Source organism: Carcharhinus amblyrhynchos, chromosome 3 (assembly GCF_965287045.1).
Source record: "Carcharhinus amblyrhynchos chromosome 3, sCarAmb.v2.hapA, whole genome shotgun sequence".
NCBI classification, from domain to species: Eukaryota; Metazoa; Chordata; class Chondrichthyes; order Carcharhiniformes; family Carcharhinidae; genus Carcharhinus; species Carcharhinus amblyrhynchos.
Window position 1 is genome coordinate 111,232,925 of NC_137326.1, and position 17,208 is coordinate 111,250,132.

The 17,208-nt window shown below is 43.1% G+C and overlaps 1 protein-coding gene across 2 annotated transcripts in view; it reads left to right on the plus strand.

Moving 5' to 3' along the window:
* The first annotated feature begins 11,062 nt into the window (after window positions 1–11,062).
* The window catches only part of mcf2l2 (MCF.2 cell line derived transforming sequence-like 2), a 313,022-nt gene continuing 306,876 nt past the window's right edge, over window positions 11,063–17,208 (plus strand). The window contains exon 1 of one of the 2 annotated variants that reach the window (XM_080185718.1): window positions 11,063–11,168. In XM_080185718.1, the coding sequence (XP_080041844.1) occupies window positions 11,090–11,168 (79 nt within the window). In that variant the 5' untranslated portion in view covers window positions 11,063–11,089. The remainder of the gene's footprint in view (window positions 11,169–17,208) is intronic. The other variant, XM_080185715.1, reaches the window with a different exon arrangement.

Here is a 17,208-nt window from a genome sequence, read left to right on the forward strand (position 1 = left end):
GTTGGGTGTGTGTGGGAGTTATTGAGTATATTTATCTCCTTCGCAGCCTCTGCAGGGGCCCGTGAGGAACGCCTTGTTGAAAAGATGTCACTTCTGAAAAAATGTGCTTGGGGGAGTGGTCGTTCGTTATGCAACCTCCTAGCTATGCCACCGAAAACAACACCTACAAAAGCATTGTTTTAGAATAGCCCAACTTTGCCTTTTTTATAGCTCGTGAAGTTTAAACTTGTCGAAAACATTGTGAAATTGTCACATTAATCAAATGTTTGAGATTTCAAAAAAACTACACTATGCCCTTAATTAATAGTTTGACACTCACTTCCTAGTATTACATGAAGTTTCTTTAACTTCTAGCAAAGCCAAGAATCAGCTTAAGCTTTGTCATGCATTCTTGTTTGTCTGGCATTATGGCAGATAGCCATGGTATATTTATCCTAATTTGCCAAAATAACATGTAGACCAATCTTGTGAGATTGAATCCATTTGATAGGATAGAAAACTTCAATGTGCACAGCAGAGGTGTCAAAATTTGCTGATGACACCAAGATTGGTGGAATGGCAAATTGCGCGGAGGATGTGGAGAGTCTGCAGAAGGATCTAGATAGGCTGGGTGAATGGGCCAGGAACTGGCAAATGGAATTTAATGTTGGCAAGTGCAAGGTGGCCCACTTTGGTAGGAATAATGGTAGGAAGGACTATTACTTACAGGGCGACGGTGCAGAGGGACCTCGGGGTCCTTGTGCATGAGTCGCAAAAACCCAGCCTGCAGGTGCAGCAGGTGGTCAGGAAGGCTAATGGGATGCTGGCCTTCATAGCGAGGGGGATTGAATATAAAAGTAGGGAGGTCTTGCTGCAGCTGTATAGGGCATTGGTGAGGCTGCAGCTGGAGTAGTGTGTGCAGTTTTGGTCGCCGCACTTATGCAAGGATATTTTGGCCTTGGAGGGAGTGCAGAGGAGGTTTAATAGGCTGATACCAGAGTTGAGGGGGTTGAGCTATGAGGAGAGGCTGAATAAACTAGGCTTGTACTTGTTAGAGTTTAGAAGAATGAGGGGAGATCTCATTGAGACGTATAAGATGATGAATGGGATGGATAGGATAGAGGTGGAGAGACTCTTCCCGCTCAGAAAGGGCAGTAGGACTAGGGGGCACAGCCTCAAGATAAAGGGTGGACGGTTTAGAACAGAGTTGAGGAGAAACTTCTTCACTCAAAGGGTGGTGAATCTCTGGAATTCTCTGCCCGTTGAAGTGGTGGAGGCTGCATCGCTAAATATTTTTAAGACGCGGGTTGATGGGTTTTTGATAAGAGAGGGGATTAAGGGTTATGGGGAGAGGGCGGGAATGTGGAACTGAGCCACGACAGATCAGCCATGATCTTATTGAATGGCGGGGCAGGCTCAGAGGGCTAGATGGCCTACTCCTGCTCCTATTTCTTATGTTCTTATTTGCTCTCTTCTGTCTCACATGTGATACATCTTGTTTGTTACAAGATGAATGTTTGAGATAAATTATATCCTGAAGTCTTTGATTGAACTTTATGCTGACTGTTTGAATATATTTACATTTCTCTGGTACATCAGTAGTCCAGTGATAGGGTAGTTAGATTTTTTATTACATTCTTGACATTTGTTTTTCCTTCACACAGCACTTGTGCCTCTGTTGTTCTGTTAACAACAAAGGTAAATTCAGCTCCTCATTCTCAAGGAGAGTGGTATTGAGAGAGGGCAGGATGAGAGAAGGTTGGGGCATCGACTCCAACCACAGGGGCTATGGGAACAAGTATAGGCAGACTTTTCTAGATTGCTCCCACAGACGCAGAACAAGTAGTATTACTTGGTGCTGATAGATAAGTTCACCCAGTGGGTGGAAGTATTCCCTGCAGAGACTGCTCAGCCAGAACAGTGACCAGGACACGAGCAGAGGAAGTAATCCTGCAGTGGGGTGTTCCACTCCAATTAGACTCAGACCAAGGCACCCATTTTACAGGGAGAGTAATGAAGCAGACTTGTGCTCTACTGGGAATCAAGCAGCGATTCCATGTCCTGTACCACCAGCAGAGTCCAGCGATGATAAAAAGGACAAACAAAGCTCTTAAAAAACTGTCTGACAAAGGCCTTAGTGGAGACAGGACAGGGTTGGGTAATAGTCTTGCCCGCTATACTCATGAAAATGCGAGCAACCCTGCTAGAGGGACAGGACTGATGCCCTTTGAGCTAATGACCGGAAGGGCCATGGTGCTTCCCTAGGATGTAGTGACTGGCAGCACAAAAAGATCTGTAAATGCAAGTGAGAAGGTGTTCAATTTGTCCAGCACCTGGCTATACAGTTTAAAAGGGGAGGTGGTAGATACACAGAGATTCAGAGACTGGGAAAAAGAGAGAAGGAAAGTATCCAAACCCAGAACCCCAAGGCAGGGGATAAGGGTAATGGTCAAAGTTCTACCTGAATGAGCAGGTTTGCAGCCCATGAGGTAATTAACACATCTGTGCAAATACAACACTTTGACATTATAAATCGGGTAAACGGTTCAAGAACTGATTAACAAAGTTGCACTGAACAATGCAGTCTGCATAACGAGACTTGAAGAACCATCTTGTACCCAACTCGAGGATTTAATATGGTAATGTCAACCTTTGTGACTTGAAAAAGTATATTAACCTGTAGCAATCTACCAAGGCTATTCATAGTGGTGTATATAACATCTGCATGGGGTGGGATGTAAACTGCCATCAGGATATTGGAAGTGAACTTCCATGGAAGGTAGTAGTAGCATCAGGTATTCTAGGTCTGGGGAGCAAAAACTTGCCAGTGTTGTTACATCTAGGCACCACGAGGTGTTGATTAGCAAGCAAACCCCACCTCCCCTAGCCTTGCCTGTGGCCGCTGCATGGTCCATTTGACGGATTGAGAAGCCCTTTAGTTGTAGGGTGCAGTCTGGTGAAGCAGGAGTGAGGCATGTCTCTGCAAAACAAGTAGCAGTGTGCAGTGGCTAGCTACTGGGCACTTTTCAGGACTAAAGTGGTGGCCTCAGGCTCATTTGTGAGTTTGTGTGATATATAGTGAACGACGATATGATTCCATGATTGGGGCAGCACTTGATAAACAATCCTGATTGTGCTCAGAGCTACACTGAAACTAATTTAAGATGGTCAGTCAGGCTCACAAGTGTGGCTCACCTACGCACACTAGAAGCCACATATATTCACACCAGGTTCTTGTCCATTGCAGACAGAAGGAACATGTGCATACCTTCCACTAAATGGAGGTTTTCAATATTCCCTGGTTCATTTCCAAGGAAAATGTCCTGACCAATAGATTGGCATGCCCAATTTGAATTTAAGCAAAGCTGAGCAGTTGACTGTTCCGTGCTACATTCACCATGACAATGCTTCCACAAATACTTCATTTACTTTTAAAATTAAGATAGTCTCCTTTATTGGCTTAGTATTCCTCGAGTGTAGTTGAATTCCACAAGTGAAGCAATTGGTGGGACTGTAAGCAAGCTGTGATGTGAAGCAGGATTAATCTGGGCAGCAATATATGCAGCAGAAGTTTGGCTTAGATAACTCACATTTGAATCGCTGACTATAACACAGTTTAGCAAGAGTGATACTTTACCTGAGTGGAATTATCAAAAATAATTGGCAGACATTTTGCAGTTGAAACATAATTATCAATTCCACTCATATCAACCATTGAACAGAAGGTCAGTTATCCAGAGAAATATTCATAAGAAGACTTTAATTGCTGTTTCATCATGTGATAGATTATATTGTTAGTTCCTACTTTTTAATATGATATTCAGTGTCTTGCCATTGCAGATTTAGTGACTCTATGTTAATATATGGAGGATTTTGTTTTTACAGATGTCTTGTGAATTATACATTAAGTAAATAATTAACTGTTTTATACTTTGAAATCACCGTCCAAAATAGATTTTTCACATAATGAACACAAAAGAAATTCCACATGTCCACAATGACTCTCACCAATTTTTACAGATGCACCATAGAAAGTATCCTTTCGAGATGTATCACAGCTTGGTATGGGTCCTGCTCTGACCAAGACCACAAAGAAACTACAAAGAACTGTGAACGCAGCCCAATGCATCACGCAAACCAACATCCCATCCATTGACTCTGTCTACACTTCCTGCTGCCTCAGAAAAATAGCAAGCATAATCAAGGATCTCATGCATTCCAGACATTCCTCCTTCCACCTTCTTCTGTTGGGAAAAAGATACAAAAGTCTGAGATCACGTACCAATCAACTCAAGAACAGCTTCTTCCTAGCTGCCATCAGACTTTTGAATGGGCCTACCGTGTATTAAGCTGATCTTTCTCTACACCCTAGCTATGACTGTAACACTATAATCTGCACCCTCTTTTTCCTTTCTCTCCTCTGTACTGTATGTTTGTCTGTATCGTGCACAAGAAACAATACTTTTCATTGTATCCCAATACATATGACAATAATAAATCAACTCAAAAAACATGCATAGAATCATAGAATCCATAGAACTAATAGTTTCCATGTTATATTTATGGAATGTGAAATATTTATATCTGCAAATAATATGACTTAATGAGTTTCATTCCAAATTAATTCCATCAAATAGACAGTAGACTTTGCTTACGAAAGGTTTTCATCTCATTCTCCCAGTTTCTGTGCCTTGTCGCATCTGTTTCGATGATGCTGCCTTCCAAAACAGTGCTTCTGACATATTTTCCTTCTTTCCCCTACTGTGGGTGACAGGGTTCTCAACAGTCTACCCCATCTCCCACACCTCAGCTCTTGCTCTTGCTCTTACTCTTACCCTTCCTCTCTCTCTCTTTCTCAAATCCATGATAGATTTCCCCCATTTCACCCACCAGCCCCAGCCAATACAGTCCCATGTTCCCTGTCTGGAATGGAGCTACATCTGATATAATCCTGTGTCCCGTGTTTCCCCTTTGTAACACAGCAGCAGCTGATACAGCCTCGTGTCCCGTATTCCCTGTTTGTAACACAGCTGTCGCTGATACAATCCTGTGTCCTGCCCTCCCTACTTGTAACGAAGCTCAGCCGATACAATCCCATGTCCTGCACTGCCTGATAATAAGACTTGTTTTCCTCACCACCCCGAGTGCATGTGAGGTAAGAACCCACCTCGTGTAAACCAGTAAGAGCAATAATTCGACTCACAAAACACAACATTGCAATGTATGAACTAGTCTTGGTCACATTAGTGGCGAATAGAAAGATTACTGCATTCCCAGCCTCAAATGAAGGAACATGCAAACTCTATGTATTTCTATTTTTGCTATTTTTAGTAACACACTTTGTAATAGATTCAGTTTGGAGCTTTGTGATTATGTACTGATTTGTTTAAAAATGTATCCTGCACTTCTACAGTTAAAACGGGTAACGTGTCTCTCCTTTGTTTGTTTATTATATAAACTGTGAGGGGATGCATGCCAAAATCATGTTTTTATAAAATTTAGATTTGATTTTAAAACCCCTAACATCAGCATGCTATTGTACCTGAGCACCGTAATTATAGGACTTCGCGGAGAAGGTACAACAGCATTGAGAGCGAATACTGAGCTAGCTGGTGTTTCACACTCATTACATAGAGCAAAACAAAAGCTAGAAATGCTCAGCAGGTCAGGCAGCATCTGTGAGCAGAAAAACACTTAATTCTGTGTCCCCCGGGGGGCCGCCCGCACATGCCTCCATTCTCTACAGAGACTGCTACTCCAAAATGTATACTACGTGCATGATTGCAAAGTGTTTACTCAAACTCATGACCTGTTGCTTATGAATACAAGTTTGTTTTAAACATTGGAGTTGATTGTTATTGGATATAAATTGATGGGAGCAGAAATGACCTGCGCTGGAACATCTGACTGTTCCTGTTTCTACCACCACTGATTGCAGCGGAAAGGGACCTCCATTTGCAAAGGAACAGATTCATCAACCCATTAATCACCTTTTCACAACGTAATCAGTGTTTCCTAAAAATAGCATAGGTACCAAGCCTAGAGCACTGTAAAGGCAAGCTCATTAAACATATGTCAGATTCAACATGAATGCCAACAGATGCGGTGAAAGTGTTTAGCCACATTACAGTTTACTATTAACCTGACAGATGAGGTGAAAAACATAATATTCCAGGTGTTGAAAATTTGCAGCAAAAACTAGTCGGGACGCACAGCGGTTCAGTCAATATTTCAAGATGTGGAGTTGCCGATGTTGGACTGGGGCAGACACAGTAAGTAGTCTCACAACACCAGGTTAACGTCCAACAGGTTTATTTGGTAGCACGAGCTTTCGGAGTGCTGCCCCTTCATCAGGTGAGTGCACGATTTGGCTCACAAACAGGGCATATATAAACATAAACTCAATTACAAGATAATGTTGGAATGCAATATCGTTCAATAAACAATATTATTGAATCAATGTTTCAAGGAGGATCCATACCTGTGATGCAATCATAGAATCCCAATGTTTACAGCACTGAGCAAAGCCATTCGGCCTGACATGTATATCTGGTTCCATATAAGAGCAACTTAGCTTGCCCACTTGTAACCTTTTCTCCTAGCCTTACAATTTTTTACTCCTCAGGTGCCTTTTGAAGGTCACTGTTGAATCTGTCTCCACCATCCTTTGTGGCAGTGCTTAGCAGATACTGACCACTGGCTGCATAAAAACCTTTTTCCTTATGCTGCACTCCTTTTGGGTTAACCAGATAAAGCAAATTAACAAATTGAGGGATAAGCTAAAAGGCAGCTGTATAAAGGGATAACAACAGAAGAATCATAGAATCCCTACAATGCAAAATAGGCCATTCAGCCCCTTGAGTCTGCACCGACTCTCCAACAAAACATCTTACCAGGCCCTATCCCCATAACCCACATATTAACCAGCCAAATTTCCCTAACCTATACATACTGGGACGCTAAGGGACAATTTAGCATGGACAATCCACCTAACCTGCAGGTCTTTTGGAGTGTGGGAGGAATCTGTAGCGCCCGAGGAAACCCACGCAGACATGGAGAGAATGTGCAAATTCCACACAGAGAGTCACCCAGTGCCAGAATTGAATCTAGGTCTCTGGTATTGGGAGGCAGCTGTGTTAACCACTGTGCCACCATGCTGAAAACAGAATCTCAAAGGAAACTTAAAAACATGAAAACAAAATGTGATTAAAGGTGTTGATAAGGCACTTTGGTACCTACATTGTCTGCCGGTAATGAGAGGCCTCAATCGTGCCTTGGTGGTGGACACTGTCGCCACCTGGCAGTGAACATAGCTGTCAAAGTGGCAATGCTGATCTTCAAACTGACAAGCTCCCATTTATTGAGTAGGTGTGTTAGCCAACCAAGTGACTGCACTGAGGCCTTTGCTCATGTTGTGCCTGATCCTTTTGCCAATCACTTTGAATCAACATGCACTGCTTCTCATCTCTCCAGCCAATGGGATCAATTCAATGGAACATAGAAACTAGGAGCAGGAGTAGGCCATTCAGCCCCTCGAGCCTGCTCCGGCATTCATTATGATCATGACTGATCCTCTGTCTCAAAGCCATAATCCCGCTTTCTCCCCATACCCCTCGCTTTCATTAAAATCTAAAAATTATCTATCTCTTTCTTGAACACATTCAGTGAGTTGTCCTTCACAACCTCTGTAGTAGAGAGTTCCACTGTTCACTACCCTTTCAGTGAAGATGTTTTCCCCCAGCTGAGTCCTAAATGGTCTACCCTGTATCCTAAGACTGTGTCCCCAGTTCTAGATTTCCTAACCAGGTAAAACATCCTCCCTGCACCTAGACTGTTCAGCCTGGTTAAAATTTTATAAGTTTAAATCAGATCTGCTCTTATCCATCTGAACTCCAGTGAATAAGAGCCCAGTTGAACAAATCTCTCCTAATTGGACAGTTCTGCTAACCCTAGTATCAGCCCAGTGAACTCCCACTGCTCTCCCTCCATGGCAAGTATATCCTTTCTTAGTTAGGGAGACCAAAACTGTACGCAGTACACCAGGTGTGGTCTCACCAAGGCCCTGTCTAACTGTAGTAAAATGAAATTCTCTTGCAATGAAAGCCAACATACCACTTGCCTTTCCTAATTACTGGCTGCACCTGCTTCTCCACTTTCATTGACTAACCTTAGAATCCCTACAGTGCAGAAGGAGGCTGTTCAGCCCATCATGTCTACATCAATTCTCTGAAACAGCATGCCACACAGCCCTCCACCCTATCCCCGTAACATTGTACATTTAGCATGCCCAATCCACCTAACCTACATATCTTTGGACCGTGGGAGGAAACTGGAGCACCTGGAGGAAACCCACGCAGACATGGGGAGAATGTGAAAATTTTACATAGACAGAGAGCCAAGGCCAGGATTGAACCTGGGTCCCTGGTACTGTGAGGCGCTATGTGTTCAAGGACACCTAGATTCCAGATTCTGTCCAGCCCTCATGATTTTGAACCGTCTGTTAAATCTCCACTCAATCTTCTCTGCTTTGAGGAGAACAATCTTGGCATTGCAAATCTATCTACGGTACTGTTGTCTCTCATTCCTGTAACCATTCTGAATCTTTTCTGCACCTTCTCCAATGTCTTAATTCACATCCTTCTTAAAGTATAGTACCCACACTGGACAAATCAGTGTTTACAAATATTCACTATAATTTTCTTGCTTTTGTAATGTGTGCCTCCTCTATAAAGCCTAGGACCCTGTATGCTTTTTCACCCTGCCCTGCCACTTTCAACAATTTGTGCACATGGGACATTTAATGACCAACCAAAATTATTTCCAGAATCTTCTGACCACAAGGTTGGTTGCTTAGTGCCTGTACTCTTAGCGCTAAGAGTGCCTTTACAAATCCAAAATGGCATCCAACTGCATGCGTACACATCTGGTGCTGTCCTCCATCCCGATGGCATCACCAGTCTGCCCCAAGTGGCCATTTAATTACCACTAATTGGCTACCTGCCATTGCTGGGCAGTTAGCCAGTTCCAGCTTGACCCCACCTCCAGCGAGAATGCTTGGAGGTGGGATTGCATCAGGTAGGTGACCCAATATATGCATTTTTCTAAAGGTGCACTTCTAGATCTCCCACTTCCAAAGCCACCTCCAGATGGCTGACAAGTTGTTTCCTTATTTTCTTGCTATTGAATAATCTTTGCCAGTGTTTCCAATGGTAACTTCCAATTCTGTTCTAATGACCCACAAATGTGTCTTTAAGGGGACAACATTGAGACTTTTTCTTCCAACTTCCCATTCCACAGTCACAAAATATTCTAATTAACTCATGAGCAGTTAGAACTCATGAACCAAAATAGATTTGGTAAGAATATCAGTACTGTAACCACTGAGCTAATATCTACAGTAGCTTTATAGAATTATAGAATCATACAGTGCAGAAGAAGGCCAGTCAGCCCATCGAGTCTGCACCAACCAATCCCACCCAGGCCCTAACCCCATAACCCCATGTATTTACCCTAGCTAGTCTCCCTGACACTAAGGGTCAATTTAGCATAGCCAATCCACCTAACCCTCACATCTTTGGAGTGTGGGAAGAAACTGGAGCACCCGGAGGAAACCCACGCTGACACGGGGAGAATGTGCAAACCCCACACAGACAGTGACCCAAGTCGGGAAAGACATCAACCCAACTTGGGAAACAAGCAACTGTAAGTTAACAAAGTTAGTACCTATGATCATATTTGCCATTTAGGTTTACTGGTGGATTCTCATAAATAAAGATTGAAAAGAACACAGATAAACATTCTCACTGTAGCACAGATTTAGTCTGACTCCCAGGGTCAGCATTGTACTGGGATTTTGAACTGGGTGGCACAGTGGCATAGTGGTTAGCACCGCTGCTTCATAACACCAGGGACCTGGCTTCGATTCAAGCCTTGAGTCACTGTCTGTGTGGAGTTTGCTTGTGCTCCTCATATCTGTGTGGGTTTCCTCCTGGTGCTCCAGTTTCCTCACACAGTCCAAAGATGTGCAGGTTAAGTGGATTGGCCATGCTAAATTGCCCCTTAGTGTTCCAAGATGTGGGGCTTAGAGGGGTAAATGCATGGGGTTATGGGGATAGGGCGTGGGTTAGACGCTCTGTTGGACAGTTGGTGCAGACTTGATGGGCCAACTCTGCGTTGTAATTCTACTCCAACTGTATATTTTCTGCCCTCTTAACCTCTTGACTCCAAGATTCTTTCCAGACATGTTGTATTTACTATTTTACAGGACTGGTTTGCGTTGCCTTCATTTCGAACATATGCTCGGATTACAGAGTGCATTGATTTCAGCTGTCATTTCAGAAATGATCCCTCAAGGCTTTAGCGCAGGCAGCAGCTGCATCTCGGAGATTACATTGCTGAGGTTTTTCACATTGATCTTCCTTGAAGACCCTGACTTTTGGCCCTTTGCATATTTTGTCCTCTCAGGCCGTGGCAGATGGTGGTGTTACCATGTTACTAATGTTCAGAGATTGGAGCAGCTAATGAGCAGATGTCAATAGAAAATATCATTTAACGGAGACTCATAAAGAAGGATAATCCAAACGGATAATCAAAGACTATCAATGTGCCAGGCTGGCATATGAGTTGAAAAGATTAACTTTTGAACGAGAGAGTAATTTTAGTCTCAATGTGAAGCAGAGCGTTTAAATTAATTCAGCTAAAGCTGTAGCTCTATAATCTTTTAATGCTATTCCTGTTCCAGTCCTACTAATCCATGACTCCAGGTTTTGATCTGGAGTACGGTCACCCAGCATCTCCCTTGAGGCAGGTAGCTGCACACTGATTTGCTGTGTAAGCCTGACTCAGTGTTAATAGAAATGAGCAGAATTTCACCAGCTTTCTGCTCACATTTCTAAAAATATCCCAAAGTCACGTTTCCCCTGCCTAAAATTATATATTTTCTTTGAAAGGAGGTGTTGAAGATGACTGCAGATGCTAACAAAGGATCAGAAATAGCTGCAATAGTGCCAGTGTCTTGAATGGAATATTGCTACTGGGAGTGGCACTTGCCTTTGTGTGCTTGAGAAGATTCTACAGGAGCAGCTGTAGGTTTGGTGCTGAGGACAGTGAGATGCTTCTCTGTCTGAGGGAAGAAGAGATGTCACTTCAAGAGCTCACACAGCGACTGGTCAATGTTATCACTCATGTCGGTAAGAAGCATTGTTTCAATCAATTCATTGTATTTAGTTCTGTGTGAAGGCTACGACAAGGTGACCAGCATTATAGAAGGATTCAGTTCAAACCTAATATATATGGCTGCATAATCATGTTTCAGCAAACACTGTGAAAATGGTCGAATTTGGGGAAAAGGGTTGTGAGATATTTGTCGAAGGGGTGTAAAATATGCTAGGAATAACCTTTTTAATAAGATCCCATCCAGCATCACAAAATAAAAAGCACATACCCAGGCGAGTAATTTGCGGCTAATCACTAAAGCACTCTCCTCTCACTCATGGCACCTTTGTTCCAATTCAGAAGGAGAATTATGAAGGAATTATGATTGATATGCGCTCTGTAAAATGAATGAAAGGAGTTTGGGGAATCCTTGCTCCTGTGCCAGTGAATCGTATCGATGGAACAAAAGTGCTTTCATTTCATTACTAATGTGTACCTACCCAACAATCCTGCTCTGAGGGACAGCATGGAAAGACTAACATGAAAGATAAATGTTGTACAGGTGCATATGACAGAGGCAATAACACAATGTTTGTGTACATGGGGAGGGATTAGATAGCTGATCTATGCTTGGTTTAACTTGATTGTTCATTAGATAATTGGGTTCAAAGGGAAACATGCCAAGTTTCTGGAAAAATAATATGTTTTTTCTCTCCCAGAATGGGCCCTTGTGCACAAGCAGAAAATAAAACATTAAATGTTTGGTTCCTTTGCTGAATGTCCTTTGTCATTCAAGTGATGATAATTTTCTGCAGGTGATGGTTTGCACTTTACTCTAGGTGCTTGTTAGAGTTTAGATGCTAAATTACACAATTCAGGTGGATCTTATTAGCCAAGCATCAGGACAGAAGAATATTGCAAAGAGAATTAACTTGGTCAAAGTCCACAAGTTACGAGTTTCCTTTTCTTTTGCAACAGCAGTAAAAGGAGAACAATGGATGGAGGATAATAATCAGTAAGCAGATAATCTATCAAGGGATTCAGATGATGTCATGAGATTGAGTAATTTGTAAATGTCCTTTGAATTTTAAGATTGGAGTATTGTCCTGAAATCACTGTGGTGTCTGTCACACTTTATAAACATTGATAATATTTCTCTCTGCTCACAAATGAGACTGAAAAGGTCAATGAAGTTTGCAGTGTTTTATATGTTCACATTTATTTGCTCCCAATACTAATCAGCAGGAAAATATAGTTAACGATATTATAACAATCTTATCCAGTGGGTTTTCAATTTGTTGTTGAAATAATTTTTTGTGAACCGCAACTTGTGTGATGTGTTCCATGTCAAGATCATGCATAAGAATTAATCATTTATTCATATTCTATGTCCTGTAAATAATGTGCAGAGAATTTAGATTACTGAATGCTAAATCATCCAGTGATAGCCAGCCCATAAATCCACAGAACTATGTAGGTCAGATTTACTTGTGTTTTTTCCATAAGTAATAGCTCCATCAAGTGGGATTGGCTTGGTGAGGCTATTTCAGTGTTACTAGGAACTGATACGATGGAATGCTTTCTTATATTAGGAATTGACATTACACATTTGTTGTTGCTGTTCTACTCTGCAGTCATGGAACAGTTGGGTTCAATGAATGGGTGGAAGTATTGAAAAAAGAACAATATTCTTCAAATATCTCGAGGCAAGATAGATAACTGTATCTAACAGAAAATGATTGTATGATGGAGCACAATACAAAAGGTAGCCATGACTGTCTTGGCACTGTCAACCATGACTCAGTACTGGCACTCTCACCGCTGAGTCAGATGGTTGTGGATTCAAGCACCACTCCAGAGACTTCAGTTAGGTACTGAGGGTACACTGCACTGGATTTAATGCCTTCCCCCATGGTGGGTTTTATGTTCATGGGGCATTTAATTGCATAGGTGGGTGGTAGGTCTGAATGCTACCACCTTTCTGCCCCACCTGCCCGCCCGATTAAGTCCCTGGCAAGACAACCCACAGACAGTCTTCCCACTGAGCCCTTCAATGCCCACTTTAGGAGCTCACCCTGGTGCCGCTGATATTAACCCAGTGTACAGGGGGCGCGAGGGGTTAAAATGCAGAGAACGTGACAGGTAAACACGTGGGGTTGTTTGTGGACTCACTCATTTAAACACACTTGGTGCCTGATTGAGGAACCTGGCATTAGAAGTGGGTGGGGGGAGGGAGTGTTGCCTGATAAGAGAGCCACACCTTGGCTTTGCTGCTGACACCCTTTCCCATTATGAATGCTACCTCTCCCATCATTCATTTGTGGTTTGGGATGCAGCAATGACACTGGGCCTCAGGTGGGTGTCATAACAGCAGCAACCACTGTCGCTTCAGTGGTGCTGTTGTCCAATGCTGGGCTCTGATGGGGTCAGTCACTCTCAGTAGGCAGCACCTCCATCCCTGGGTCCTTGACCTTGGGGAAAGCCTACCACTGTTCAGCTAAGTGCCTGAGTGACACTTCATGTGCTGGCTTTCCTGAAAAGAGGGAATGCGGGGCTCCCTCAGGCAGATGAGACTCAGATTACTGCATTAAACCCAGCTTACTGTCTGTGAAATAAATTAAGATCAGGGGGATGCGGACTACCCTACAGTACTATTTGAAGAAGAGCTGGGCAAGCATCTTGCCCAGTACTTTTCTCTCAAATCAATACCAGCAAAAGATGACCTGATCATCGATTTTATTCAAAGCATTCCAATGGTTGTAAAATTCTTTGGGGTTTCCTGAGGTTGTGGGAGGTGTTTATATAAATACATTTCATGTATTATAAGATTTGACAAATCATAAATCAGTGACATAAAAATGTTATCAAGAAAGGCCAAGAATATCAAATCATGTCATACTGCTTTAGAAAAAAATCTACTGAAGTAAAAAGTCAGATTGCAATATAAATGTTTCTCTTACCCGATTTTGTGTAATAAAACATAATTCTTCACATTTGAACTTTTAGAATTGATCAATTCAGAACTTTCTGGAATTTAATTGTCTGCTAATTATTTTATTCCAAATCCATTTATTTAGCAATTTAAACCACATTTTTATAAAGAACATAATTGGATAGATAAATCAAGAATACTAAACCATCCCAGTGGTTTAGTATTCATCATGGGTAATAGAAATAATTCACATTTACATTTTTATGCAAACTTATCCTTTCCTGACCAGAAATGTTATACTTCCATTTGGATTTATTTCAAAACGTGCAAGAATTCATTCAGTAACTAATTGTGAAAGTAGGGTTTGCAGTGAAGCCTATTGATAAATATTGTGATATCATCTGAAATTGTAAGGGCATTTGGGAGGTTTGATTGCAGTTGATGGAGTTTGAAAGGCAAAATGCACTCACGATAATGCCTGCTGAATCTGTGAAGTAATTCCATCATGTAAAAATTTCCAGGGTTAACTTTATTTTCCAGTAGTCTGAGTATTTTATGTTGAATCAATGTACTCGAGGAGGCTGCACCAGACAGGATTGTACAAAGTCTTCTGATGTAAACGTCAGAAGGGCTTAGCTAAGAAATTACAATGTAGTAACCATAGCAACATTGTAGTGAGTACAAATCATTTGTGATATGTATTAAATCAATTGTAGCAAGTTGTGTGGTTTTACTTAGCTAATTTTTGCTGTTTTGTATATACCAGAAGATTATTAATACTGACTATCAAATTTCAATCTGGAACCCATGCAGACATGGGCAGAACGTGACACTGATAGGCACCCAAAGCCAGAACTGAACCCAGGTCCCTGGAGCTGTGAGGCAGCAGTGCTAACCATTGTGCCACCATGCTGTTAATCTTAGCCTTCATGTAATTGCATGAATTCCAGCTCTTGCTGCTTTACTCTTTAACAACTGCCAATTATAAGTGGTGGAACAAACAGCTAACACTCTTTCTTCTGCCCAGAACTAACCATTGCAATTATTAGAAGTCACCAGGGACTTGGGGGTGATTCTCCTATCCTGATGTGCTGATTTTCTAGTGCAGTGCACCGGGAGAATTGTGCGGGGATGATTTGCGGGATTCCTGTAAGTGTTCACGCGCTGCTAGCAACTCCCAGTGCCGGATTTCCAGGGCGGTCCACTCCATGCTGGAAATCAGTGGGGAAGTGGGGCTAGTATTGAAATGATATTTTACATATCATTTAAATGCTATTAGCAAGCCCAGCCCTCAATTCTCTGGGCTTGCTAGCCTCTCCCACCCCACTAGATTGTTTCAATCCAGCGGGGATGACACTAGCTCCACACTTTTGATCCCGCTGGAGTGAAGGTTGGATGGCAGGGGGAGCCCTCTGGACTTGGGCATCCTGGCACTGCCAGCCTGCACCCTCGACACTGTCCAAGGGGCAAAGTGCCTATGCCTAGGGAATACCGATGGGCAGTGGGGGTGGGGGGGGAACATGTGGAGGTGGTATATAGGGGTGGGAGCTATTGGGGAGGGGCCTCAGTGAGGATGGGGTTTCCACTGCCACTGCACTGGGATCAATGGGGATGGGAGGGAGGCCCTCATTTGGGGCGTGGTGGGGGGTGGGGTCTGCCGGGTGGAGTGGGGGGATTGGCGCTGCAGGGGATGGGGGGGGTGCTGGAGACTGGGGCAGTTGGTCCGGAACAGGTGGTGTTGGGAATTTTTGGGGAGCCACGAATGGGCTGTGGGGGAGTTGGGGGGTGCAGCATTGTGGGCGTCCTGGGCTGGCCAGCAATTGAGCTGAAAAAACCAGCGTGAATTACTCCAGTTTTCCAGCAAATTCAACACTCAGAATTTTTCGGGAGAATTCTGCTCTTTATTTAACTACATCCCTCCAAACTGTGAGAAAACAAGGTTTGCCAGTGTCCTTTTCTGAATGTGCGATCATGACTTTGGTGTAGTGGTGCATAAATCCCAGGAAGTTATGACATTGTGAGAATCGTGGCATTACTCACTAACACAGTTATTTCTAGGGTTCTTTATGGCTGTGACAGTGGTGCTCATTATAATGTTTCTATTGCTGTGACAGTATGACTCAACAAGTTGCTGGTCTTTATTGTGGTTAAGCCAACGGTTTAACAATAGGGACCCTGCATCCTGAACTGGATATTGCGCCTTTCACACACACTCCATCATTTCTTCATCTTTTGGAAGGAGCATTGAGAAAGATTTTGGGCTGGAATTTCACACTTCCGTGTTTATAGACAAGGTGAGAGTGTGAAATTGAAGAAGTGGGATTCCCTCTGGGTTCCTACCCATCCTGACCATGCAGTGATTTTACACTGGAATGGCCAAGGACGCAGATGGGAAGAGGTGGTGTTGGTTGGTGCCTCCATTTAAAGCCTCCTTCTGAAGTTGGGCACCCTCACCCCCTAAAGTTTGGCAGCTGCCAGGCCTCCTTCCAGCCTCTTCCTGAGATCCCTATCGCTCCATTCTCTCACCGCACCTCCCCACTCCTTCCCCCGCTTTCCCTACTTTCCCTGCTTTTTTTATTAGTGTGACAGGTAGGCTTACATTAACACTGCAATGAAGTTACTGTGAAAATCCCCTAGTCACAACACTCCGGTGCCTGTTTGGGTACGCTGAGGGAGAATTTAGCATAGCCAATGCACTTAGCCAGCATGTCTGTTCTGAATGCTCTGGGATCCCTTGAGCTTTCCTTGGCCTCTCCAATTCACTGCAGCTCTTGTCAATGCAGCAACTTGGGAGCTGCAGGCCAATCAGATTGGTCAGTCAGTCTCGAAGGCTGGATTTTCCATGCTCAAGTGATTGTTAAGTGGTTCCAGCCCGTACTCGAGAGAATGATAACAGGGAACTCAGAGTTGATGGGGATGCGTTCCCCGCTGACTGCTCAGATTGCAGCTTGGGACCTGTCTGACATCAATAAGATCCTGACAGCTCCCCCAGTCTGGCCCAAGGGATCAGTTTCTTGCCACTAAATTGGCTATCCACTCCTGCCGGGAGTATCAATTCTTTCAAAAAGAAGATTTCTAATTAAAGGGATCTCGGAGCATGTCAGAAAGGATTTCCTAAACTTAGATTCTTTAGGCTGCAGCAA